The sequence below is a fragment of the Musca vetustissima genome, unplaced genomic scaffold, assembly GCF_032173495.1.
Source record: "Musca vetustissima isolate MV318-11 ecotype Yass unplaced genomic scaffold, APGP_CSIRO_Mvet_v1 utg9238, whole genome shotgun sequence".
NCBI lineage: Eukaryota > Metazoa > Arthropoda > Insecta > Diptera > Muscidae > Musca > Musca vetustissima.
Genome location: NW_026888385.1, coordinates 67,282 through 94,880, shown reverse-complemented (window position 1 = coordinate 94,880; position 27,599 = coordinate 67,282). Strand labels below are relative to the sequence as shown.

Genomic DNA, 27,599 nt, shown 5'->3' with positions numbered 1-27,599 from the left:
AGCGATCCAACCACACAAGGCGTGGATTTTTTAAAGAATATTTTTTCAGCGATCCAACCACACAAGGCGTGGATTTTTTAAAGAATATTTTTTCAGCGATCCAACCACACAAGGCGTGGATTTTTTAAAGAATATTTTTTCAGCGATCCAACCACACAAGGCGTGGATTTTTTAAAGAATATTTTTTCAGCGATCCAACCACACAAGGCGTGGATTTTTTAAAGAATATTTTTTCAGGCGTGGATTTTTTAAAGAATATTTTTTCAGGGGTCTATAAGAGGCGTGGATTTTTTAAAGAATATTTTTTCAGAATATTTTTTCAGGGTCCCATCCACACAAGGCGTGGATTTTTTAAAGAATATTTTTTCAGGGTCCCATCCACACAAGGCGTGGATTTTTTAAAGAATATTTTTTCAGGGTCCCATCCACACAAGGCGTGGATTTTTTAAAGAATATTTTTTCAGGGTCCCATCCACACAAGGCGTGGATTTTGTAAAGAATATTTTTTCAGGGTCCCATCCACACAAGGCGTGGATTTTTTAAAGAATATTTTTTCAGGGTCCCATCCACACAAGGCGTGGATTTTTTAAAGAATATTTTTGAAAGGGACCCAACCACACAAGGCGTGGATTTTTTAAAGAATATTTTTGAAAGGACACAACCACACAAGGCGTGGATTTTTTAAAGAATATTTTTTCAGCGATCCAACCACACAAGGCGTGGATTTTTTAAAGAATATTTTTTCAGCGATCCAACCACACAAGGCGTGGATTTTTTAAAGAATATTTTTTCAGCGATCCAACCACACAAGGCGTGGATTTTTTAAAGAATATTTTTTCAGCGATGCAACCAACCACACAAGGCGTGGATTTTTTAAAGAATATTTTTTCAGCGATCCAACCACACAAGGCGTGGATTTTTTAAAGAATATTTTTTCAGCGATCCAACCACACAAGGCGTGGATTTTTTAAAGAATATTTTTTCAGCGATCCAACCACACAAGGCGTGGATTTTTTAAAGAATATTTTTTCAGCGATCCAACCACACAAGGCGTGGATTTTTTAAAGAATATTTTTTCAGCGATCCAACCACACAAGGCGTGGATTTTTTAAAGAATATTTTTTCAGCGATCCAACCACACAAGGCGTGGATTTTTTAAAGAATATTTTTTCAGCGATCCAACCACACAAGGCGTGGATTTTTTAAAGAATATTTTTTCAGCGATCCAACCACACAAGGCGTGGATTTTTTAAAGAATATTTTTTCAGCGATCCAACCACACAAGGCGTGGATTTTTTAAAGAATATTTTTTCAGAGATCCAACCACACAAGGCGTGGATTTTTTAAAGAATATTTTTTCAGCGATCCAACCACACAAGGCGTGGATTTTTTAAAGAATATTTTTTCAGCGATCCAACCACACAAGGCGTGGATTTTTTAAAGAATATTTTTTCAGCGATCCAACCACACAAGGCGTGGATTTTTTAAAGAATATTTTTTCAGCGATCCAACCACACAAGGCGTGGATTTTTTAAAGAATATTTTTTCAGCGATCCAACCACACAAGGCGTGGATTTTTTAAAGAATATTTTTTCAGCGATCCAACCACACAAGGCGTGGATTTTTTAAAGAATATTTTTTCAGCGATCCAACCACACAAGGCGTGGATTTTTTAAAGAATATTTTTTCAGCGATCCAACCACACAAGGCGTGGATTTTTTAAAGAATATTTTTTCAGCGATCCAACCACACAAGGCGTGGATTTTTTAAAGAATATTTTTTCAGCGATCCAACCACACAAGGCGTGGATTTTTTAAAGAATATTTTTTCAGCGATCCAACCACACAAGGCGTGGATTTTTTAAAGAATATTTTTTCAGCGATCCAACCACACAAGGCGTGGATTTTTTAAAGAATATTTTTTCAGCGATCCACACAAAAGGGTCCACACAAGGCGTGGATTTTTTAAAGAATATTTTTTCAGCGATCCAACCACACAAGGCGTGGATTTTTTAAAGAATATTTTTTCAGCGATCCAACCACACAAGGCGTGGATATTTTTTCAGGTTTTTTTAGCGATCCAACCACACAAGGCGTGGATATTTTTTCAGGTTTTTTTAGCGATCCAACCACACAAGGCGTGGATTTTTTAAAGAATATTTTTTCAGCGATCCAACCACACAAGGCGTGGATTTTTTAAAAAATATGTTTTCAGGTTTTTTTTAGCGATCCAACCACACAAGGCGTGGATTTTTTAAAAAATATGTTTTCAGGTTTTTTTTAGCGATCCAACCACACTTTTTAAGGAGGGTTTTTAAAGGTCTTCGCAAGCCTCAATTTTTGTAGGAGGGTTTTTAAAGGTCTTCGCAAGCCTCAATTTTTGTAGGAGGGGTTTTCCAGGACTTCTACAAGCCTCGATTTTTGAAGGAGGATTTTTCAAGGAGTTCCACAAGCCTCAATTTTGAAGGAGGATTTTTCAAAGTCTTCCATAAGCCCCGACTTTTGAAGGAGGGTTTTTCGAGGACTTCAACAAGACTCGATTGTTGAAAGAGACTTCCACAAGCCCCGATTTTTGAAGGAGGATTTTTCAAGGACTTATACAAGTCTCAATTTTTTAAGGAGGATTTTTTCCAAGGACTTCTACAAGCCTAGATTTGTGAAGGAGGACTTCAACAAGACTCGATTTTTGAAAGAGACTTCCACAAGCCCCGATTTTTGAAGGAGGATTTTTCAAAGACTTATACAAGTCTCAATTTCTAAAGGAGGATTTTTTCCAAGGACTTCTACAAGCCTAGATTTGTTAATGAGGATTCTCTTAGGATTTTTTGAACATATTTTTCAAGGATTCTTACAAGCCTAGATTTTTTAAAGAGGATTTTCAAGGACTTCTAGAAGATTTCATTTTTTAACTAGGACTTTCACAAACCTCGATATTTGAAGGAGGATTTTTCAAGGACTTCCATAAGCCCCGACTTTTGAAGGAGGGTTTTTTTCAAGGACTTCAACAAGCCTCGATTTTTGAAGGAGGATTTTTCAAGGAGTTATAACAGTCCCAATTTTTTAAGGAGGATTTTTTCCAAGGACTTCTACAAGCCTAAATTTGTGAAGGAGGATTCTCTTAGGATTTTTTGAACATATTTTTCAAGGATTCTAGCCTAGATTTTTAAACTAAACTTTTTTAAAGGATTGATTTTGGGGTTAGATTTATAAAATACATTTTTATACCCTACACAACTATGTTGTCAGGGTATTATAGTTTTGTGCATTATAGTTTGTAACGCCGCGAAATATTGGTCCTAGACCCACCTTCAAGTATACTGATCGTCATATCTCGACTAGCTGAGTCAATCTAGACATGTGTGTCCGTCTGTCCATTATAATTTGTAAACACGTTACAGGCCACAGTTATGGACGAATCTTCACGAAATTTTGCATGTAGGATGGGTTCTGTCCAATGAAGACCCCTATTGTTATTGGTAAAGATCGGTTAATATTTAGGGGATGAAAGGGACCAAATACTAAATTTTTGTCAGTTTTTCTGGTGGCTCCAGAGGCCGGTTGGGCCAAAGAATGAGCATGCCTGTTTTGACAAAAATCTGTCAATATTTAGCGGGTCAAATGGACCCTGACTTTTGTGTGAAAAATTACAAAATTTGTATTCTATGGTGAATATATTTACTCCCGAAGGACATAGACTCGAAAAGTTGATGGTATATCCAAGAGGAGTGGATGCTCTTTAAATTGATACCAATTACATTGTCGTATGTACTCGGATGTTTGAGTTATACGTACATATTTACATGTTCTTACGTACCCGGAGATTTTTAGTAACCCATTACCACACTAGAGGGCGGAAATATGGCTCGGATCGCTTTGATATTTTCCATGAGGTTCCAGTTATGGTTAAGGACAACGCCTATAATTTTCAGCGAAATCAGGTAATCAGGGTATCAAATTGTCGGCCCCGTCCGAGTATACTGCTTCGCTCACTGGTTTTTAATATTTTTTGTGCGGTTAGATTTTTTTTTAGAAATATTTTTATTTTCCAAAAAAATTTAAAAAAATATATTTTTTTATATATTTTAAATAAGTATACAGAAATTATTTACAATAACTTTATTTTAATGGTTCTAAGCAAGGGAAACTTATCTCCATCGCAGGTGCCACGGAAATCATCCAAGCTTAAGTCAAATAACGCCACACCGCCAAGACCACGATTTTTCACATAGGTCGCTTTAGTGCCAGCCGACTCCAAGTCGTCAAAACTGACCCATAAACCATTTTCACCATGACTATCCGCGGAACGATAAGCATAGACATTGTATTTTCGTGTCCGATCAATCACCCTCTTCAAAGGAGCTTCATCGTCTTTGCGATCAACCTTCCATGGACTTGTCAGCTGACAGATTTCTGAATATTTTAAAATACCAGGAATTTTAGTTTCCACACCGGCCTTCGCTGGACCATCAGTATTCGGTACTATGGGTAGACCATCTGCCTTCGATTCGGCAGTCATTTTCCAAGCTCTACCATAAGCGGCAATGCCGACATTAATTTTACTATGCGGTACCCGCTGTGAGACCCAGTGGTCAATTTGATAATCGATATTGTAATGGCCCTGGCGATTTCCCTCAGCAGGTGGTGGGAACAAGGGTGCTGTATAGTCAGCCTCCTTGGGATTACGTTCAGGGGTGGTGAAATCGAAGGCAGCCAAATTGACGTAATTCAAGTTGTTAATAATGGCAGGAGCATTAAAGTACCCTAAGGGATTAAATTTAAACATTAAAAAACAAATAAAATAATAATCCTGATATTCTGGCTTACATGACGAATTAACATTCGGCAACACGGTCAGTGTCAACATCAAATCATATGGCCTAAATGCGGTCTTTAAATCCTTTACCAATTCTGTAAATTGTTCCTTATGTTCATCGGATTTCTCATCGACAATGTGATCGCCGGTAAACATTTTCTTAAATGACTTCCACACTTGGCCAATTTCCGAATGAACCTTGAGGGGTTTATTGCGTGGAAATTGGAATGCCAAATCGAGACCATCGAAATTATACGCCCTCAATACATCACGTGCTGATTCAATGAATTTTGTTTGATTTGCTCGTCCCGACTCTAATAGTTTTATATATTTTTCTGGTTGCTGCAAATCGGCATCACCGCCCACGCTTAGCAGGAATTTTGTTAGAGGGTAACGATCTTTTAGTTCTGTAACAGCATTGAAATGCCTCCGCTTGACATCACGTTGCACATTCAAACTGATTAGTTCAAATGTTTCAGGATCTATGCCGGCATAACCGTACACGATGTGTGTACAAAATTGCAGGGCGTAGTCCATATCGTGAAGAGTGAATTTTGCATCACCTGGAAAAAAGAGCAACAAAATATTGGTTAATTATCTATCGAATTTTTTAAGGATCATCGAAGTTCTATCGATTTTTGAAGGCGACTTTTATTAGTACAGCTATTTTATAAAGAATATAATTCTTTAGAAATATAAACGCGTTTATGTAGGGATAATTAGAACTATATGCCTGGATTTTTAAAGGAATATTTTCTAAGGACGTTCTATGACGGGTGACAACGGTTCTGATTGGCTTTAACATTGAGATGAAAGAGGGACCTCTTTCATCTCAATTGTGGACACTGACCTCACCGCGGTGTAATATGGGTAGCTATTTCCATCAACCGTTGAAATAGTGAGCTGATATAAGCCGAGTTGAGGCGTCGGGTTAGTTGCATACATAGAAAACATCTCCTACTATGAAAAACCAACGAAAAGGAAAATCGATTCGGACTATTACCTTGTGGCAGCCAAGGTTCGCACCCGTCTTAATATAGTAGCAAAGGTGCGATCTAGCAGAGTCCTACTCCGCTCAATTTACCCACCTGCTGGCCAAAAGCACTTCTTGTCCCGACAATAGTTTAGAAGCATAATATCAAAGAATAGCCCACTCCCTTCAAACTGCAGCAAAAGCCACACTTGGGTATCAAAAACCATCATCAAAAACCCATGGTACGATCAGGAGTGTCGTAATGCCACTGATGTGAAAAACGCAGCGTATAGGGAAACCCTACAGACAGTAGCAACACCTAATGCGATGGAGAATTATCGGGAGAAAAGGAGAGAAGAGAAACGATCGTCTGAAGACTAATAAAGCAACAGGTGCCGATGGATTGCCAACCGAACTATTCAAATCTGTTGGTCAGATGCTGGTCAGGAGCATTCACCAGCTGATAAGTAAACCAGGTGAATGCATGAATACACACAGCGTGTCCCGTGCAGGAAAAAGGAGGCAAGACGATATGTGCCAACTGAATAGCTTCTGGCATATAGCTTCTGTGTGATTCTGAAGCCAATGGCCAAGGACATTATTGGACCATACCAATGCGGCTTCAGACCTGGCAAATCTACCATTGACCAGATTTTCACTCAGCGCCCACGAAAAACACATCGACTCATTCCACCTATTCGCCGACTATAAAGCCGCATTCGTCGGCCTATGCGTTTGGCATTCCTAAAAAATTAATACGGCTATGCACGATAGCTTTAAATGACACGAGATCAGCAGTTAAAGTCGGAAAGGACCCCTCTCAGCTTTTTAATACCGAACGAGGATTCAGACATGGTGACAGTTTATCGTGTGGCCTTTTTATCATCCTGGTGGAAAAGGTCATAAGAGAGGCAAAGATGAACAGAAATGGCACTTTGTACACAAAACAACACATGCTACTAGCCTACGCTGATGACGTCGACAAACAAAATTTGAACAAATTGAGAAGGAGTCTGCCAAAGTGGGTCTGGCAGTAAACGGCGAGAAGACCAAGCTGATGGTTTCAACGCGTAAGACGTTTAATAGACTCGGACCAATTGTGGAACTTGAGAACTACAGCTTCGAGGTAGTGTTGGCCAACAGATTCTACTATGATCTAAGTAAGCAGTTTAAAAATAAGGCCATCCCCCGCCAGACCAAACACACAGTTTACAAGACGATGATACTACCCGTGTTGTTGTATGGATCTGAAGAATGGGTACTTACGCAAGCGGATGAGGCAGCTCTTTGAGTATTTAAAACAAAAAAATATCCGAAAGATCTATGGGTCGATCTGAACCATTAGTTGTACCATCTATTACCAGACGTATCGGACTGCAGCGACTACGTTGGCTATGTCATGTCGTGATAATGCATAAAGATGCCCTAGCTCAAAAGGCATATAAAAGCGAACCTGCTGATGGTTCACGCAGAAGGGGAAGGCCACGAGTAAGGTGAAAAGATAAAGTGGAAGACAATATTGTCGAATATGGTCTCTCATCTGCAAACTTGTTTTAATTTGAAGGAATGAATGTCGGAAATCGACTCATAATTATCTGAAACGTAATTGGTCCAAAAGAACGTGGGGTTTAACTCCAGGATTGAATATTTCAAGGCCTTTCGTTGGGCGCCAAGCAACATATTTGTATGTAGGTGGATGTTAATGAAATATTTTCGAGAATTGTTCAAATGGAGCAAGGGTGCTTTCAAATACAATTTTGACTCAACGTTGGGCGCCATTTCATATTTTTTTTTAGAAGGATTTTTTGTAGTAGAATTTAATTTTTTGTGCAAGGAAATAATGTTCTAAAATTCATCATCTTAAAACATAATTTAAATTTGAACCAGTAAGGAAAGTAGTAAAGTCGGACTGGGCCGACTATATGATACCCTTCACCACTTTGACGATATTCTACATATGTATCTTTACAGATGTCTTTTCGAAGTAACATTGACATGAAATTGAACGAACTTAAAAATGCGACCTTTACCTATAGGCCTGAGACTCCAGTACATTTTGCCAATCGGCCTAGCTATGGGTCTTTAGTACATTGGGGTCGCCCAATCTTCGGTTTTTTAGTGCACAATTTATATGAAATCGGACGAAAGTATATATTGGAGCTATATTTAAATCTCTACCGATCTTCACGAAACTTAGCACTCTTCATTCTGGTCCTAATTCAGTACCCTATGCCAAATTCGAAAGATATATAGGGTCTTTGGAGCCCCATTTACCTTAAATCGGACGGATATATATATATATATATATATATATGGGAGCTATAAATAAATCTAAACCGACTTTCTTGAAACTTGGCACACGTCATTCTGGACCCAATTCAGTACCCTATGCCAAATTTCGCAGAAATCGAGAGATGTGTAGGGGCTTTGGAGACCCATTTACCTAAAATGGGACGAAAATATATATTGGAGCTACATATAAATCTGACCTGATTTTCTCGAAACTTGGCACACGTCCTTCTAGACTTAATTTAGTACGCTGTGCCAAATTTCATGCAAATCGAACGGTTTATAGGGACTTTGGTGTACCATTTACATAAAATCGAACAAAACTATATATGGGAGCTATATCTAAATCTGAACCGATTTTCTCGAAACTTGGCACACATCATTCTGTACCTAATTCAGTACTCTGTGCCAAATTTCGTGCAAATCAAAAGATATAGAGGGACTTTGGTGCCCCATTTACCTTAAATCGGACGAAAATATACATGGGAGCTATATCTAAATCTCAACCGATTTTTCCCAATTTCAATAGGCTTCGTCCTTGGCCTAAATAAGCGAAAAAAGTCCATATCGCTGCCAAAAATTTTGCTTATCAATTAAAAATATTTCAAATGAAAAATATCTTCAAGTGATAGTGTGAGCTCATTAACTTGGATTTTTTCAGAAATGTCACGTACTACTTCCATATTCAAATGCATTCCTTAATTAATTCATAATATGTAGATGCATTCTGAATATAATTAAAAAAAAACTCATTATTTCTAATAAGTCACTGATTACTATTATGGTATTTAAATAAATTAAATATATTATCATATTCCAGTCATAATGCGTTCGGAATAAATATGGAAAACCGCAATTAAAACAAAACGTACCAATGACATCAATACAACAACAACACCAATACACACACATACAAACAACAAATATTCTTAGTATTCTATAAAAGTGAAAAATTTATTCGATTCGATAACGATCATGATCACATATTATTTACAATAATAACAACAAAAGCTATATTTTTTCATTTGAGATTAATCATCTCGCTCCCTCTTTGCCTCTCTCACATTAAACGATATTTCATGGATCTTAACATGGGAAATTTATCACCGGTACAGGTGCCACGGAAATCATCCATAGATAGGTCAAACAAACCAATACCACCCAGACCACGATTCTTGACATAAATAGCCTTATCGGCAGCAGTTCCGGGATCATCATAGCTCACCCACATGCCATGTTCACCATTAGAGTCGGCAGCACGGAAGGCATAGACACCAAAACGCTTGGTCGGATCCATTACACGTCGCAGTGGGGCATCAGCACCGGTCTTGCCCATATTAATGGGATTGGCTAATTTCATGCAGATTTCCGACCATGTCAAGAGGCCAGGGGTTTTACTTTCTGGTCCAGCGGGAGCTGCACCATCAGTTTTGGCAACAATTGGTACACCATCAGCATTTGAATCCTCGGTCATTTTCCATGCTCTACCATATGTGGCAACACCAACATTGATTTTATTTGCCGGTACCTTCTGGGCAAGCCAATGTTCAACCTGGTAGTCAACATTGTAATGGGGCAGACGATTGCCTAGCTGCACTGGAGCATAGGTGGGAGCGGTGTAATCAGCCTCTTCGGGATTACGTTCGGGGGTGGTAAAATCAAAAGCACTCAAGGTAACAAAATCCAGACTATCAATAATGGCAGGGGCATTGAAGTACCCTAAAGAAAATCCAACAACAAATTACTTTTCAAAAATCTCCACAAAAAAGAAAATCCACTTCAACTTACATGACGAATTAACATTTGGCAACACTGTCAACGACAACATCATATTGTAAGGGGTAAATGCGGCCTTCAAATCCTTAACCAAATCCGTAAATTGTTCCTTGTGATCGGCAGCCTTCTCATCGACCACATAATCTCCAGTGAAAAGTTTCTTAAACGACTTCCATGCCTGTCCGACATCCGAGTGGACTTTACGTGGTTTATTGCGTGGCAATTGGAATGCCAAATCTAAACCATCGAAATTATAGCTACGCAACACCTCACGGGCCGATTCAATAAATTTATTTTGTTTCTCACGGCCAGCTTCCAAGAGGTTAACATATTTTTCAGGATTTTGTAAATCCTTATCACCACCAACACTTAGAAGGAATTTCGTATTGGGATAACGATCTTTCAAGGAGGTCACTGTGGCAAAATGACGCCTCTGTAAATCACGTTGGGTATTCAAACTCATCAGCTCAAATGTTTCGGGATTTATACCGGCATAACCATAAACGAAGTGTGTACAGAATTGTATGGCCGTCTCAATGTCGGGCAGAGCAAATTTAGCCGCACCTTAAGAGAGAAAAGAGAAGAAGAGGGAGAGAGAAATTGGGTGAGACATTATTCAATGCAAAAAATCGACATTTTCAAATAATCATAAATAAAATTATATAAAATATATATTTTTTTCAAATATTAGGTCTCCATTATCTACCTCCTCTTCTATTTTCTCTTAAAGGTGCCTAAAGGTTATAGAAGAGAAGTTCTCCATAAGATCATTAATTAAATGTTTTTAAAATTTTGGAAATTAGTTCAGACGAAAGTTTACACTTTAGTATTTTGTACTAAATGTATATATTATAAAATTTATAAGTACCAATCAATTACCTCATAGAGTTATTCTAATGGAGGTCCAAATTGAAACTAGTAAACCGTGAATGAAAATATTGGAAAAAGATACCAACAGCAGAACACACTTGGGGAATTGCGATTAAACAAAAAAAAAAATGAAATTGACTCGTAAATAAGGAGATGAAACACTTTCCCATAGTCCTTGCCCTGTTTAATGAATTCCATCGTGTCGGACGTTTGCTCAAACACGAAAATAATTGATTCCGCGCGTGATACAATTAAATTAACATGTGGCATGCCACTAGCACACATTTGATATTGCATAAGCACCTGACAGTGAAAAAGGTAAAGTTGGGTGGTTCCGGAACGAAATAATTCAAAGGAAACATTCCGCAAAAGGACAATCGGAACTAGTTCCGATTCTTTCACTCGTTCAATGTTGCTCTCGATCGCCTAGTTCCTTCTGATCCAATCGTTCAGCAATAAATATAACGTATCTTTTGTTGGATCGCACCGAAAAAGAGCGAACCGCTTCAGGATGAACATAGACCTACTCTAAAAGAAGGTTAAAAATTACCATTGCGTTGCTTCAAATCACTTTTAAATGAACGTCACAGGTGACGAATCATTCGTGAAATAATACTAACGAATTTTGTTCGTTCCTGTGACTTCTTTTATTATCACACATCTTAAACATGTTTAAAGATCGTTAAGTTCGGCATCGTCGAACTATAAAATTATGGACCTTTATATGGGGATTATGTCAAAATGTATAAATTGTGAGTTCTTGGACGGTAAAAAAACTGTACTGACGCAGTGCCCGTAATTTGGCATTATGTACAGATGATGTTCAATATAGGTCTTAATATGGGAGTTATTAAGGTCTTCCGTTTTCCGTGTGATGAATTTCTTAGCAGATAATGACCACCGATTTTCCGTATTTTTATGTTGGGCCGAGTCAAACATAACGACAGTTTTTCTTCTTTGGTATATTCCTTGCTCTAACTGAATTGTTCAAAAGTTGTGTATAAAAATTGGCAGTTCGAGTTCTCGAGAGTATAAAAGACGTCCCCGGAATTTTTTAATATATCCGTAATTATAAGAATTTTGAGGGTCCCAAGGAAAAGCGACTCAGTTCCACATGTTTGGAATTTGGAAGTTTTAGTAACAGTTTCTAAACAATGTGGCTTGTACTATGTAATTTTGTTTTCCCCAGTCGTAACAGAGGAGAGGTGCGGATGATTTTTTATACCCTTTACCACACTATGGTACAGGATGCATATGTTTGTTACAGGAAAAAGGAAACGAGATAGACCTATGGTTCCTTTTGAGAATATGCATAGAATCACTTATTCTCCATATTCTCCATCCGTCTGTCCATGTTAAATTGTAATCAAAGTACAGGTCGCACTTATGATCCGAATTGGATGAAATTTGGCACAGTCCATTTGTTTGGCTCAAGGACGAACCCTATTGAAATTGGAAAAAATCGGTTCAGATTTAAATATAGCTCCCAAATATAATTTCGTCCGATTTTTAGAAAATGGTGCACCAAATTTTGCACAACAGACTGAAATTGGGATAGCCTATGGTGTGTCAAGTTTCATTGAAATCGGTTCAGATTTATATATAGCTTCCATATATAATTTCGTTTGATTTTTAGTGAATTGTGTACCAAAGAATCAAAATTAGGCCGAATGGCACGAAGTTTTGCACGACGTACTGAAGTTTGGACAGTTTAACGTGTGCCAAGTTTTATGGAAATCGGTTCAGATTTAGATATAGCTCCCATATATAATTTCGTCCGATTTTTAGAAAATGGTGCACCAAAGTGTCAAATTTAGGCCGATTGACACACAATTTTGCACAACGGACTGAAATTTGGATGGTCTAACGTGTGCCAAGTTTTATTAAAATCGGTTCTGATTTAGATATAGCTCCCATATAGACTTTCGTCCGATGCCATATATATTTTCGTCCGATTTTCAGTGAATTGTGCACCAAAGAGTCAAATTTAGGCCGAATGACACGACATTTTCCACAACATACTGAAGTTAGGATAGCCTAACGTGTGCCAAGTTTTATTGAAATTCGTTCAAATTTTGATATAGCTATATATTTAGTCCCATTTTTAGGAAATGGTGCACAAAAGAGTCGAATTTAGGCCGATTGGTACAACGTAGTCAAATATGTTACGTTTAAGCCGATTGGCAAAAAATTTTGCAATGTACTAACGTTAGTATAGCCTAACATGTGTCAAGTTTTATTGAAATCGGTGTCAATTTAGATATATCTCCCATTTATTAGTAGTGCACGAAAGAGTTAAACTGTGTCCCATTGACACAACATTATGCGTAACATATCGAAATGGGTCTACAATAATGCCTAGTATGCCTATACCCTATACCCTGATTGAAGTAAAAAATGCGAAGTCTGTTAGGATACATCTCTTGAATATATCCAAAGTGGTAAAGGGTATCATATAGTCGGCACCGTTCGACTTTACTACTTTCCTTACTGGTTTTAACTTGGTATTCGATATTTCTAAAAATAAAATTTAATGTCGATGTGCGTCTTATTGTTGAAAGTCATTGTAGAGAATGCCATATTTATGTTAGAGCATTGAAATACATTGCAATACGTTTTGGTATAGCCCGAATAAATACAACGGGGGTACCGTTGTTTCAGTTCAGTAAATTTCAGTTTCACATATTATGAATACCCACCTCATATGGAAGCTTCCTGGTAGGCCCTCACCTAAAGTTCGGGTGTTTGAGCACCTCTCACAGCAAATTGGTTGTAATTTTATATTTTGGTTTCTCATTGGGAAGAAAACATTTCTCCCGAAATTATCAAAATTGATCCAAGGTTCCGGTTTGCTCTCATATAATGGTACCCCGATTATTCGGTAGTTGGGGGATTTGGCCATGTTTTTCTATCGAACTGGTTCTAATTTAATTTTTCCAATTGTGAACATTATTTTGGCAGAACATGAAGAACCTACTAGCACATAATGCAGTAACATAGTTCTATATAAATGTTCCGACCGATTTAAGGTAAAGGTCCAGAGGATATAAAAATATCGGCCCTTTGTTTTGATACTAATTACTTGGACAGTGTTTCTGTCAAACACTATAAATATTGTTCGATCTTTGGTTTATGCCCAATGTAATGATCCAGCATCATTATAGGTATTTTGATTTTGTACTTTGAGTTCGAAATCCATATTAGAATATAGGTCTCAGATTTAATAATCGTAAGCGCATTTTCAAGTCCAAGTCCACGTTTTGATATTTCCCCATAGATACTGAAAATCCTAATAAAATGTTTGCAATATGTATGTTTTCTGTTCGTCTGAGACCAATGGCCAAATATAGGGGTGTGGACCGATTTTATGTATTTTTAATGTCCACCTCATGGTTGAGGTAGTTCTGACATAGCATAACGATATACATTGTGGAATACATACCACCTTTCACCGGACGAACTAAATATTTTTTTTTTTTTGCATTCTTGTCTGCTGATAACAGTAGCGTATAACACAATTATTTTATCTCCTCACACGTTTGCCGACATAGGGCCCAATAGCGAATCATTTTATTGATCCGCTTTGAGGCTTTCAAAATTCTTCCTTTGACCATAAATCTGTTTGGCAAATCAATGCCATAACAAATGGCAACTTGTAATAACGACAATTTGACTTTAATTGAGACATAGGTCATGATCCGATTTAGTTTATTTTGGTTCAACACAGTTCCAGAATAAATAGAAACAAAATTGATCGCCCATAAATGTGTTTTTGAAGTTCAAATATTATTTGTATAAGCCTCAGGCCATCAAATTTAATAGCTTTAATACTATTTTTTCAATAAAATGTGTTAATTATATTTCAAACACTAATAGCAACCCAATGTAAACAAATGAGTAATGCTGAACTATTTATATTTGTTTTTCAATTGGATTTTTTCTAGATCGCCGTAAAACCCATAGTGGCGATAGTTACACAACAACAATAAATTCGTAAATTATATATTTACATTTTAAAAGTCATCGGAATCATTGCATTTTTTTCTATTTCTATAACTTACCCTGTCTCTCTTCACTGGAAGCATCGTAATAGCATATCATATTGGGACCCAATGCTAGGGTCAAGCGACCCAATGCCACTATGGCAAATAGATTCAGCCAAAATTTCATGACTGCCAGCTAAATTCTAGATTAAATTAGCTTCGAAAAATAAATCTGCGAGTGATTCAACTGATAATTAAAATAATTCCAACGAAAACGAGAAGCCACGATTTTGTTTTTTCAAACTTATCAACAGCACACTTGTGTGTGAACTGATTTAGTTGGAATTGTGAACGTTTTGTCAAAGCTATTCACAAGTGTATCTCAAAACCTAAAACACACGGAGAGAGATTTTTATCAGCTGTGTTTTGGGCTATGAGGTCAACTGATGGAGCTCTTGTGGGCGAGGGAGACTGCGAAATGTGGGGAGATGTCATTCAATGAGTGGGGATCCACTCAGACAAACAATAAAAATTCAACAGAAATATAAATTGTTTTGAGTATTTTTTTTTTTCAATTCGTAATTGAAAGCTCTGTTTTGTGTCACTGTGTGGGAAGCGGTGTGTGTAGCTGGTGTTTTGAGTTGTGCTTTGAAAAAAAAACTCAGCCAAGTGTCGCTCAGCTGAGATCAAGGGATCATTGTTTTTTAATAATTAAGCAATTACTTGCTCGGTAAATTTAATGGGTACGCATTAATAATAAATTCAGTTTTTGTTTAATATTTGGTTCGTGAGTCTACGCTGTGGTTTTACAATGCCTTGCCAAAAACAATTAATATATTTTTTTTTACAAACATTTCCTTATAAAGTTAACATCACCTTCAGTAATTACAAGACCGTGTCTATCATAACTGATTGTGTTCTAAGAATTTTAAATTTTGTTTGGAGATAAATATTGATATTTGTACATGGGCATGAGTAAAAAATAAAAATTTGTATGTAAAAAATAAAAATGAGCGTAGGGTGGGTAAAAAATATTCTTTAAAAAATCCACGCCTTGTGTGGTTGGATCCACGATCCACGATTTTGTTTTTTCAGTCTTATCAACACCACACTTGTGTGTGAACTGATTTAGTTGGAATTGTGAACGTTTTGTGAAAGCTATTCGCAAGTATATCTCAAAACCTAAAACACACGGAGAGAGATTTTTATCAGCTATGTTTTGGGCTATGAGGTCAACTGCTCGAGCTCTTGTGGAAAAAGGGAGTGTGGGGGCATAGCGGGATGCGTTTGAATGAGTGGGGATCGACTCAGACAAACAATAAAATTCAACAGAAATATAAATTGTTTTGAGTATTTTTTCAATTCGTAATTGAAAGCTCTGTTTTGTGTCACTCGATGAGAAGCGGTGTGGGTAGCTGGTTTTTGCGTTGTGCTTTGAAAGAAAAAAAAAAACTCAGCCATGTGTTAATCAGCTGAGATCAAGAGATCATTGTTTATTAAAATGTAAGCAATTACTTGTTCGGTAAATTTAATGGGTACGCATTCATAATAAATAAAGTCTGTTTTTTGTATTTAATATTTGGCTCGTGAGTCTAGGTTGTGGCTTTACAATGCCTTGCCAAAAACAATTAATATTTTTTTTAGTGACAAACATTTCCTTATAAAGTTAACATTACCCTCAGTAATTGCAAGATCGTGTCTATCATAACTGATTGTGTTCTAAGAATTTTAAATTTTGTTTGGAGATAAATATTGATATTTGTACATGGGCATGGGTAAAAAATAAAAAATAAAAACGATCGCTGAAAAAAATATTCTTTAAAAAATCCACGCCTTGTGTGGTTGGATCCCTTTGAAAAATATTCTTTAAAAAATCCACGCCTTGTGTGGTTGGATCCCTTTGAAAAATATTCTTTAAAAAATCCACGCCTTGTGTGGTTGGATCCCTTTGAAAAATATTCTTTAAAAAATCCACGCCTTGTGTGGTTGGATCCCTTTGAAAAATATTCTTTAAAAAATCCACGCCTTGTGTGGTTGGATCCCTTTCAAAAATATTCTTTAAAAAATCCACGCCTTGTGTAGTTGGATCCCTTTGAAAAATATTCTTTAAAAAATCCACGCCTTGTGTGGTTGGATCCCTTTGAAAAATATTCTTTAAAAAATCCACGCCTTGTGTGGTTGGATCCCTTTGAAAAATATTCTTTAAAAAATCCACGCCTTGTGTGGTTGGATCCCTTTGAAAAATATTCTTTAAAAAATCCACGCCTTGTGTGGTTGGATCCCTTTGAAAAATATTCTTTAAAAAATCCACGCCTTGTGTGGTTGGATCCCTTTGAAAAATATTCTTTAAAAAATCCACGCCTTGTGTGTGTTGGATCCCTTTGAAAAATATTCTTTAAAAAATCCACGCCTTGTGTGGTTGGATCCCTTTGAAAAATATTCTTTAAAAAATCCACGCCTTGTGTGGTTGGATCCCTTTGAAAAATATTCTTTAAAAAATCCACGCCTTGTGTGGTTGGATCCCTTTGAAAAATATTCTTTAAAAAATCCACGCCTTGTGTGGTTGGAAAAAATATTCTTTAAAAAATCCACGCCTTGTGTGGTTGGATCCCTTTGAAAAATATTCTTTAAAAAATCCACGCCTTGTGTGGTTGGATCCCTTTGAAAAATATTCTTTAAAAAATCCACGCCTTGTGTGGTTGGATCCCTTTGAAAAATATTCTTTAAAAAATCCACGCCTTGTGTGGTTGGATCCCTTTGAAAAATATTCTTTAAAAAATCCACGCCTTGTGTGGTTGGATCCCTTTGAAAAATATTCTTTAAAAAATCCACGCCTTGTGTGGTTGGATCCCTTTGAAAAATATTCTTTAAAAAATCCACGCCTTGTGTGGTTGGATCCCTTTGAAAAATATTCTTTAAAAAATCCACGCCTTGTGTGGTTGGATCCCTTTGAAAAATATTCTTTAAAAAATCCACGCCTTGTGTGGTCGGATCGCTGAAAAAATATTCTTTAAAAAATCCCCGCCTTGTGTGGTTGGATCCCTTTGAAAAATATTCTTTAAAAAATCCACGCCTTGTGTGGTTGGATCCCTTTGAAAAATATTCTTTAAAAAATCCACGCCTTGTGTGGTTGTGTCCCTTTCAAAAATATTCTTTAAAAAATCCACGCCTTGTGTGGTTGTGTCCCTTTCAAAAATATTCTTTAAAAAATCCACGCCTTGTGTGGTTGTGTCCCTTTCAAAAATATTCTTTAAAAAATCCACGCCTTGTGTGATTGGATCCCTTTGAAAAATATTCTTTAAAAAATCCACGCCTTGTGTGGTTGGATCCCTTTGAAAAATATTCTTTAAAAAATCCACGCCTTGTGTGGTTGGATCCCTTTGAAAAAATATTATTTAAAAAATCCACGCCTTGTGTGGTTGGATCCCTTTGAAAAATATTCTTTAAAAAATCCACGCCTTGTGTGGTTGGATCGCTGAAAAAATATTCTTTAAAAAATCCCCGCCTTGTGTGGTTGGATCGCTGGAGAAATATTCTTTAAAAAATCCACGCCTTGTGTGGTTGGATCTCTGAAAAAATATTCTTTAAAAAATCCACGCCTTGTGTGGTTGGATCTCTGAAAAAATATTATTTAAAAAATTCCAGTGCTTGTGTGGTTGGATCTCTGAAAAAATATTCTTTAAAAAATCCAAGTCTTGTGTGGTTGGATCGCTGAAAAAATATTCTTTAAAAAATCCCCGCCTTGTGTGGTTGGATCGCTGGAGAAATATTCTTTAAAAAATCCACGCCTTGTGTGGTTGGATCCCTTTGAAAAATATTCTTTAAAAAATCCACGCCTTGTGTGGTTGTGTCCCTTTCAAAAATATTCTTTAAAAAATCCACGCCTTGTGTGGTTGTGTCCCTTTCAAAAATATTCTTTAAAAAATCCACGCCTTGTGTGGTTGTGTCCCTTTCAAAAATATTCTTTAAAAAATCCACGCCTTGTGTGATTGGATCCCTTTGAAAAATATTCTTTAAAAAATCCACGCCTTGTGTGGTTGGATCTCTGAAAAAATATTCTTTAAAAAATCCACGCCTTGTGTGGTTGGATCTCTGAAAAAATATTCTTTAAAAAATCCACGCCTTGTGTGGTTGGATCTCTGAAAAAATATTATTTAAAAAATTCCAGTGCTTGTGTGGTTGGATCTCTGAAAAAATATTCTTTAAAAAATCCAAGTCTTGTGTGGTTGGATCTCTGAAAAAAATATTCTTTAAAAAATCCACGCCTTTTTTGGTTGGATCGCTGAAAAAATATTCTTTAAAATATCCACGCCTTGTGTGGTTGGATCGCTGAAAAAATATTCTTTAAAAAATCCACGCCTTGTGTGGTTGGATCGCTGAAAAAATATTCTTTAAAAAATCCACGCCTTGTGTGGTTGGATCGCTGAAAAAATATTCTTTAAAAAATCCACGCCTTGTGTGGTTGGATCTCTGAAAAAATATTCTTTAAAAAATCCCCGCCTTGTGTGGTTGGATCCCTTTGAAAAATATTCTTTAAAAAATCCACGCCTTGTGTGGTTGTGTCCCTTTCAAAAATATTCTTTAAAAAATCCACGCCTTGTGTGATTGGATCCCTTTGAAAAATATTCTTTAAACAATCCACGCCTTGTGTGGTTGGATCCCTTTGAAAAATTTTCTTTAAAAAATCCACGCCTTGTGTTGTTGGATCCCTTTGAAAAATTTTCTTTAAAAAATCCACGCCTTGTGTGGTTGGATCTCTGAAAAAATATTCTTTAAAAAATCCACGCCTTGTGTGGTTGGATCTCTGAAAAAATATTCTTTAAAAAATTCACGCCTTGTGCGGTTGTATCCTTGAAAAAATATTCTTTAAAAATTCCACGCCTTCAAGTAATCCCTGAAAAAATATTCTTTAAAAAATCCACGCCTCATAGTAGCCCCTGCAAAAAATATTCTTTAAAAAATCCACGCCTCATAGTAGCCCCTGCAAAAAATATTCTTTAAAAAAGCCACGCCTTATAGTAGACCCTGAAAAAATATTCTTTACAAAAATCCAGGCCTCGTGTTGCCCTTAAAAAATATTCTTCAAAAATCATTGGTTGGTTCTAAAAATATTTTGAAAAGTTCGAAATATTTTTTATTTTTAGTTTTGAGTATTTTTTATTAAAAACGTATTAACATAAAAAAATGTGTACATTAAGAAACGAGTAAACATTAACAATTTACGAACGACAAAATTCTACAAACGATATTTGGCAGCTCTCAACAATGGATATTTGTCACCATTGCACAATCCCCGGAAGTCATCATAACTCAAATCGAACATTGACAAACCACCCAAACCCTTGGCATGGACATAGCTGGCCTTATTGGCAGCCGTCTCTGGGTCTTCATAACTAACCCAAATGCCATGATTGCCATCGGCATCAGCCAAACGGAAGGCATAGGTACCATAACGCTTGGTGGGATCATTGACACGAGTCAGTGGAGCATCAGCACCCTTGAGGAAGGTATTCGAGGGGTTTGGTAATTTAGCACAAATTTCAGGCCAGCTAAGCAAGCCAGGCGTCTGACTTTGCAAACCAGCATCGGCGGCACCTTCAGTCTTTGGCACAACGGGAGCACCACCACTGACATTCGAATCAGATGACAATTTCCAAGCACGGCCATAGGTAGCCATACCCAAGATGAGTTTTCGGGGTGGGCAATGGTTTTGTAGCCAATAGGCAACTTGGAAATCAGCATTGTAGTGAGGCAAACGATTTTGATCGTAAAGTTCATATAGGGGTGCGGTATAATCAGCCTCTTCGGGATTGCGTTCGGGAGTGAGGAAATCAAAGGCGGCAATGTTGATGAGATCAGCAAAACCAGAAACAGCTGGAACATCAAAGTACCCTATAAAATTTAATAAAAATTAATAATTTCATAAATTAAAATAAATTTCTTTATCCCCAACTTACACGAAGAATTCACATTGGGCAACACTGTCAACGACAACAAATAACCATCGGGACGTAGGGCATTTTTCAAATCTCTCACCAAAGCAGTAAATTGCTCCTTGTGTTCTTCGGCCTTGGGATCCACAACAAAATCGCCGGTAAATATTTTCTTGAATTTCTTCCATACCAAACCAACATCCGAATGGACTTTACGCGGCTTATTCTTGGGGAATTGATAGGCCAAATCGATACCATCAAAACCATAGGAGCGAACCAATGAGTAGGCGGAATTAATAAAGGCCGTTTGACGTACACGTTCTCCCTCCAACAATTCAATATATTTATTCGGATGTTCCGGATCAATATCTTTATCACCACCAATGCTCAATAAAACTTTGAGGTGGGGATATTTTCTCTTCAATGCGGTGATCTCTGAATACTGATGTTTGTAAATATCCAAATCTTCGTGCAGGCTAAAAGCCTGATATGTTTCGGGCTTAATGCCACAGTAGCCATAGACCAAATGCGTGCAGAATTGTAGAGCAATTTCCAAATCAGGATTCAGCAATTTACCCAGACCTGAGAAAGGAAGAGAGAGAAAGAGAGGAAGAATAGAAATTAGTTACATTATTTTCAGATAGATAGATATTTTGCTGTAATATCAAAATATTTTGGGTTCTCACTTCTTAGAGAATCTTCCTACAAAAATTTGTTAGTATTAGTATTTTAGCACGTTGTGACCCATAAAATTGTCCCAACCTATCTAGGGTATAAGTGTATGTTAGGGTATAAAAAGTTCGACCCTGCCGAAATTTCCAATTTTAATACTACTGTAAATCTTGTGGATTAAGATTCCCCCCTTAACTTCGGTACTGTTGACATCTCAATTCAGTAATTTGTTGACAGACAAGTTATTGAAGCTGTTAGTCACGTTACAAAAGCCAGCCACAAAACCTCAAAGTTGGCTGTCACTGTGGAATATTTAAAATCATAAACTAGTTTTTGATGCGATCATTTATCTTTAAATTATTCCATTTCCGTTGTTTGAATTTGAATCTGAACTTTTACACTCTCAATTTCATTGCCAGCAAAAGTCGTGTCGTAGACAATTCATTTAAAACGGCGCTCAAATTTGCAATACATTTTAATTGTCATTCGCGGAACGTTGGCTAGTCGAATGGAGGATATAATAACTGACATTCATTAGAATGAGAATACTCGACTTGCATTTAATTATTTTAATTTTTTTAGCAATTTGTTTTGGTTTTATTTATGTATTCCTAACCGGTCACAGGTTAGGCTATTCACAAACCAAAAATACTGGTTATGACTCATTTCTTGGTGGTCGAGTATGTTTGTTTATGTATTTAAAAAAAAATTAATAAATAAACAATAGCCACAATAAAAATTCATAGCATGTGCGAGTTGTTCAGTTTTGTGCTGATTTGAGGCTTAACCATAAAATCTTGGTTGGTGTTATATTGTCATCTATTCTATTAATATTACTACCATTACTATTGTATATATTAGGGTGTGACGTATATTTTGTAATCTTATATTGAAATTTAGATATTTTGATGCATTTTTTGTTCTGAGCACCCTTATATTTATATTCCAAGGCATTAAAATGCAATTAGCGTTAATCATTAATTTCGAATCACTCGTAAGGTTGCAAATTAGAAATTAAATTAATTGCACTTTTACAAATTTATAGTAATTTTTAATAATTACAAGTAATGTAAGGTAGAAATTTGAGATTAGAATTAAATAGGAAGTAGACGAACAAGTGCAGTACTTTATAATTTCTCTGGTCTAAACCTTTGTACAATGTTGAATTATTTCCAAGGAGATATTTTATTATGTGAATTATATTTATATGCTCTGAATTGTTATAGAATCCATTTCAACCTTCAGAGTAGCCTAAGACTTTTAAAAATACAATCCAAACTTTAGAAAGAGAGTTATTATATGATAAATCGTCTTGGTATTGGACTTAAGTTCCAATAAGAATAAACCTCGTACAGGTCGTCGAATGACAGAGTTTTTTTTGTGTTCTTTGGATAGAAGGTTTTTGCAATACCTCGAAAAATATAAGTTCCGTTCCAGAACCTAAAAGAATCTACTAATTTTCCTGAGCCCACAAAACTGGTAAAACATTGAACCAAATTTAACAATAACAATAAGGAAAGTTCAAAAGTCGGAAGAGGCCGACTATATGATACCCTTCACCACTTTGGGTACATACAAGAGATGTTAACATCTACAATATCTTATAGATAGAACAGACGTGGAGTCTTTGGAGGACCATTGGATATTTGAACCAACTGAAAAAACCCATGCACATACCATTCTGAAATCAATGAAAAATTGTCAAACGGGCAGACTTGGAAGATATATAGGGTCTTTGGTACAGCATTAACATTAAATTGGACTAAAATATATATGGGATATGCGTAAATCGACTCAAAAGTGATCTTATGCATATCCTCAAAAGGATCCATGGGTCTATCTCGATTCCTTCTGCCTGTTACAAATATATGCACAAATACATAATACCCTGTACCACATATGGTGAAGGGTATAAAAATGTACTGGGACAGACCAATATTATTGATCAGAATAAAATTCTATGTCGATTTAGCCATGATTTGTTTGTCTGTTGAAGATACAGATATGAAATTTTAAACTGGCATTGATATTACTCCTCGGAATATTTCGTATTGAAAATTAAGTAAAGGGTGAGATGAAAAAACGCCAACCAATTTCAGACTGCTGTCATTTCTAAGCCACTCGTCCGACAGCTGTTAAAATTATTCCAGTGACAGCTCATTATATTGTTTACAAGCGTACAAAAACATTTTGGTCCGAATACTCAAAAAAAGAAGTTATTATGTGACTGGAAATAGGGAAACGTATTCTAGAGTAAAAGTCGAATTTTAGACTTTTCGATTTTTGCCTCTGACTAAAAAGTCGATTTTTAGACTTTTCGATTTTTGCTTCTGACTAAAAAGCCGACTTTTCGATTTTGTCAAAATTGATTTTCGACTTTTCACCTAAAAATTTTCTTTTTTATATGAATTGTTGTCAACAGAAGGAATAAAGTTCTGGAATATGTAATTTTTGGGAAGTTTGGGCTTTATGACCATAAACGAAGTATTACAGCCTTACCTAAAATTCAACTAGCTCGTTCGACGTTTTTCACCACAAAAGTTACTGAAATACGTTGACGTACGAATTTTCAAAGTTGAAAAAAATTTAACTATGACAGAACGTAGTTTTGTTTTTTTTTTCTTTTGTTGAAAAAAGAAACAAAACATAATGCCATGTACAGACGAGCGTTGTTCGCTCTCTCATTCGTTGTTCGACCCTTATTATGAAGTAATTACTTAGTTCCCCATACAAAATTGTCTGAGCGAACACCGACTTTTGTACGTTGTTCAATTCGAATCACTCTCTGAATCACCAAGAATTTTGTCCCATCTCTAACAATAGAGAGAATTTATCGAAAATAAATTAATTTTGACAGCATGAAAAAATTTTTAAAATTTTCAAATTATTTTTTCTATTTAGATCCATATGTGATTCACGCAAATATGTTACAATTTTGGTGTAAAACAAGAAACAAAAAGTTTGAAATAAAAAAACTCTGATGACATGAATTAAGAATAGTGTTGTATGAACGGGTTAATTCATATACGTAATTCTGAGAGAATTACGAATTACGAGAATTAATTACGTTGTTCGAATGCCCGTCAGAACATGGCATAAAGAAATATATTTTATTTTCAAAAAGACTATGAAATATTTGAACACATTTTATAATTTCTTAATTTTATTTCGCGATTTTGTTTAGTTCGCTAAGAGAAATGGATTCGACGTATTTGGGTAATACGGCCGTACAAAACATTTTGTCATAGTGGGGAAGTTGAATATAGTACACTTCGTTTAATTTTAGGTAACGTTGTTAATGAAGAAAATCGTAAATTGATCTTGAAAAGTCGACTTTACAATTTCCTCAAAGATCAAATGGTGACTTTGACGTTTAGACTTTTCTAATAAAAATTCGATTAATCGAAAGTCGATTTACTTATCCCTAGCTGGAAACACAAGTGGCTATCGTTAGAGCACTCCAGCATTTAAATGTGAATAAATCTTTTGTGCTGCGTACCATCGTTCGTTACCGTGGGACGGAAAGAAGAACGTGGGACATCAGCAGAAATGGTTCGAAAAGTAAAGAAGCGAATTGATCGATTCCAGCGTCTCAGTGACCGAAAAATGACTTGTGAGCTGAACATATCGAAATATATTTGCGAAAACATTCGGCAAATATTGAAAAATGAGATTGGGCTAAAGCCATTAAATTGCCAAAAAGTGCAAGAACTTACACCGCAACAGAAAGAAAATAGACTCAAAAGAGCTAAAGAGTTGCTTCGATTGGCCGAAAGTGCTGAACTGCCGAATTTGGTTTCCTCCGATGAGAAAATATTCGTTGTGTAGCAGTTTGTAAACAAACAAAATTATCGTGTTTACTTGCCAAAGAAGCCAGCTGAAAATGTGCACCTTCGGTTGGCCACCAGAACTCAAGCCGATGGTCGATCTCCGCTCGGATTAATCGACCGTGGGATCAGAACAAATGCCGAATATTTTCGCGAAAATATTTTGGAGGGTGCGTATTACAGCCTACGGTACGCAAACATTTTGGCCGCAGACCTTGGACATTCCAACAGGACTCAGCACCATCGCACTCAGAACGCGCCACCCAAGAGTGGTTACAAAATAAGGTTCGTTCCTCGCTTCATTTCCACTACTGTGTTTCGAGTATTTTCGAAAGCAAGGTTGGCACTAAAAAATACCAAAGTGTCGATCACCTCAAGCAAACGCTTCGCCGGGAATATTCCAAAATACCGCAGATCAACATTCGAGCAGCGTGTGACGGTTTCACTGACCTTTGAAGGCCATAATTCGTACCAAAGGCGACCAATTCTAACAAATCTAAACTTATTCTAAAATGTGATGCTATTACCGAAATATTTTGCTGTCACTCAATAAAAATTTAAAAAAAAAATGTAAAAATTATATCGTTTGACTTTGTTGCAGTTTTTTTAAAGTAAAGAGCGCAGAAAGTGCCCCAGTCTCCCCTAAACAAATAGCCGATTTAATACGTAAAGATGATCGGGAATTTGTCTATGGGCGCAATGCCATGGGAAATTGCTGCCAGAAGAAAATGAAAAACTAAATTAAAGACACTCAGGTTTAAAAAAAATGTTTTAGGACCATGAAAATTCCGAAAATGGATATACCGAAATGAGCTTAGGACCATAAAAATACTTATAAAGACGATCCGAATACACTTGGTTGGAAAAAAATGTGTCAAAAAATTTTTGTCGTATATACAGGGTATCTGGTGGACACTTCGAGGTGCTGCAAATAAATCTAATCTAAAAATGTCTAAATCGAACGTGTATATTTTATGGAGGCTTTGCAAAAGTTTCGATGTGTTGCAAAGGGAATGATTAAACATTTTGTTTTCCATCCATAGTTATTGCGGGAAATCTACAATGACTGAGATAGGTATGTGTGGAACCAGTATACCGATATTCATATTTTGAGTAGTTGAGCCGATCTAGATATGTATGTCCGTCCGTACATAGTGTAGGCCGTAGTTATGGGCAACACTTATTGTGATAGCGATCGGTTGATATTTAAAGGGATCCGCTGGACCAATAACTGTATTATTTGTCCGCTTTTCTGGATATCCTACAGAGACCATAATTATGACTCGAACATCAGGGCGAAGGAACCTAGACAATGGATATCTATGGTATGAAAAAATATGAAAAATGCTAAATTTGTAATTTTCACTCCAAAGTTTTGATTCATTTGGCCCCACTAAATATCGACCTATCATCATCGTTCTGCAATGAAGATCATTAGATTTTCATTAATCGATGAATATATCCTTAGAAGTATACTTTTTATTCGCAGATAAAAAATGTCAAATAGTTCCAAATTGTACCACAAACCACATTGGGATAAAGGGGATCCAAGACACATTCTAAACACGTCTAACTATTAGATGATGACGTCGACATTTGAACATTCCCATATTTTATTTAAGCTGGGCAATAATCTGATCAGTGAATTTCGAATTTAATGGTATATTTTTTGTAATTGCCCAGATTATGTCAAATTCATTGCCATACATAAAAATTCCCCGAATTGTAATATTTTCTTAGAAAATAATCTAATATTCAGAACTTTTACTTTCAGTAATCTTTAAATACACACAAACACACACAATCGATTTACCTTCACGTATAAAACTGCCCGAATCATAATAGCAAACCATATTGGCTGTGCTATTGGCAGCACCATGGATGCCGGCAAAGAGCGATAACACCAAAACCACCAACAGCTTCATGGCGATCCAAAAATAACACTACACGCACTGATAATCACAAAATTTATACAAAATATTATAATTAATTCAATTATAAAATATAATTAAAATCTAAACACAACCGCTGTGTCCAATTGTTAAAACGACACTAAAATTGTATAGAAATTCACAGATCAAATGTAAAATATAAGCTGTGGTAAAATGGAGCATTTAATAGTTGTATTTGTTGTTGTAGTTATTGTTTTTTCGCTATTTTTATATTTCGAAGAATAAAACCAAAACTGTGTTTTCGTTTTGTTTTAAGACAAAACTGAAAACAGTATTTAAATTTACACTCTTTTCTCAAATAAAATAAATGAGTCAAAGCTTTTGTTTGCCCAAGACACTCGATTTATGATGTTGAGATGTTGTCAAAAAAAAAAAAAAAAAAAAAAAACACAAATGTCACGTCAAAATCAAAACAAAACAAACTCACAAAATTATAACACACAATACAGGGTGACATAAAAAAACTGCAACAAAGTCAAACGGCATAATTTTTACATTTTTATACCCTACAC

At 36.1% G+C, this 27,599-nt stretch overlaps 3 protein-coding genes across 3 annotated transcripts; all 3 read right to left on the bottom strand.

Annotated features, from left to right (window-relative positions):
• Positions 1-4,104: 4,104 nt before the first annotated feature.
• Positions 4,105-5,370, bottom strand: LOC133336222 (chitinase-like protein Idgf3). Its single transcript, XM_061544506.1, has 2 exons — positions 4,824-5,370; positions 4,105-4,760 (listed from the first exon to the last, which is right to left on the bottom strand). Exons 1-2 carry the CDS (start codon positions 5,347-5,349, stop codon positions 4,105-4,107), a joined length of 1,182 nt encoding a protein of 393 aa, XP_061400490.1. The 5' UTR covers positions 5,350-5,370.
• A 3,764-nt stretch (positions 5,371-9,134) lies between these two features.
• LOC133336221 (chitinase-like protein Idgf3) lies at positions 9,135-14,898 on the bottom strand. Its single transcript, XM_061544505.1, has 3 exons — positions 14,782-14,898; positions 9,863-10,414; positions 9,135-9,793 (listed from the first exon to the last, which is right to left on the bottom strand). The coding sequence occupies exons 1-3, from the start codon at positions 14,888-14,890 to the stop codon at positions 9,135-9,137; spliced, it is 1,320 nt and encodes a 439-aa protein (XP_061400489.1). The 5' UTR covers positions 14,891-14,898.
• A 5,039-nt stretch (positions 14,899-19,937) lies between these two features.
• LOC133336219 (chitinase-like protein Idgf2) lies at positions 19,938-27,060 on the bottom strand. The gene is made up of 3 exons (XM_061544502.1): positions 26,949-27,060; positions 20,661-21,218; positions 19,938-20,595 (listed from the first exon to the last, which is right to left on the bottom strand). Exons 1-3 carry the CDS (start codon positions 27,058-27,060, stop codon positions 19,940-19,942), a joined length of 1,326 nt encoding a protein of 441 aa, XP_061400486.1. The 3' UTR covers positions 19,938-19,939.
• Positions 27,061-27,599: the final 539 nt, after the last annotated feature.

Coding starts and splice junctions, on each gene's coding strand:
- LOC133336219 (XM_061544502.1), bottom strand. CDS start 27,060: ATGAAGCTGTTGGTGGTTTTGGTGTTATCGCTCTTTGCCGGCATCCAT. Junction 21,219..26,948: donor GGGCAGTTTTATACGTGAAG/GTAAATCGATTG, acceptor TTCCTTTCTCAG/GTCTGGGTAAATTGCTGAAT. Junction 20,596..20,660: donor GCCCAATGTGAATTCTTCGT/GTAAGTTGGGGA, acceptor TAAATTTTATAG/GGTACTTTGATGTTCCAGCT.
- LOC133336222 (XM_061544506.1), bottom strand. CDS start 5,349: ATGGACTACGCCCTGCAATTTTGTACACACATCGTGTACGGTTATGCC. Junction 4,761..4,823: donor GCCGAATGTTAATTCGTCAT/GTAAGCCAGAAT, acceptor TTAATCCCTTAG/GGTACTTTAATGCTCCTGCC.
- LOC133336221 (XM_061544505.1), bottom strand. CDS start 14,890: ATGAAATTTTGGCTGAATCTATTTGCCATAGTGGCATTGGGTCGCTTG. Junction 10,415..14,781: donor TTCCAGTGAAGAGAGACAGG/GTAAGTTATAGA, acceptor TTCTCTCTTAAG/GTGCGGCTAAATTTGCTCTG. Junction 9,794..9,862: donor GCCAAATGTTAATTCGTCAT/GTAAGTTGAAGT, acceptor GATTTTCTTTAG/GGTACTTCAATGCCCCTGCC.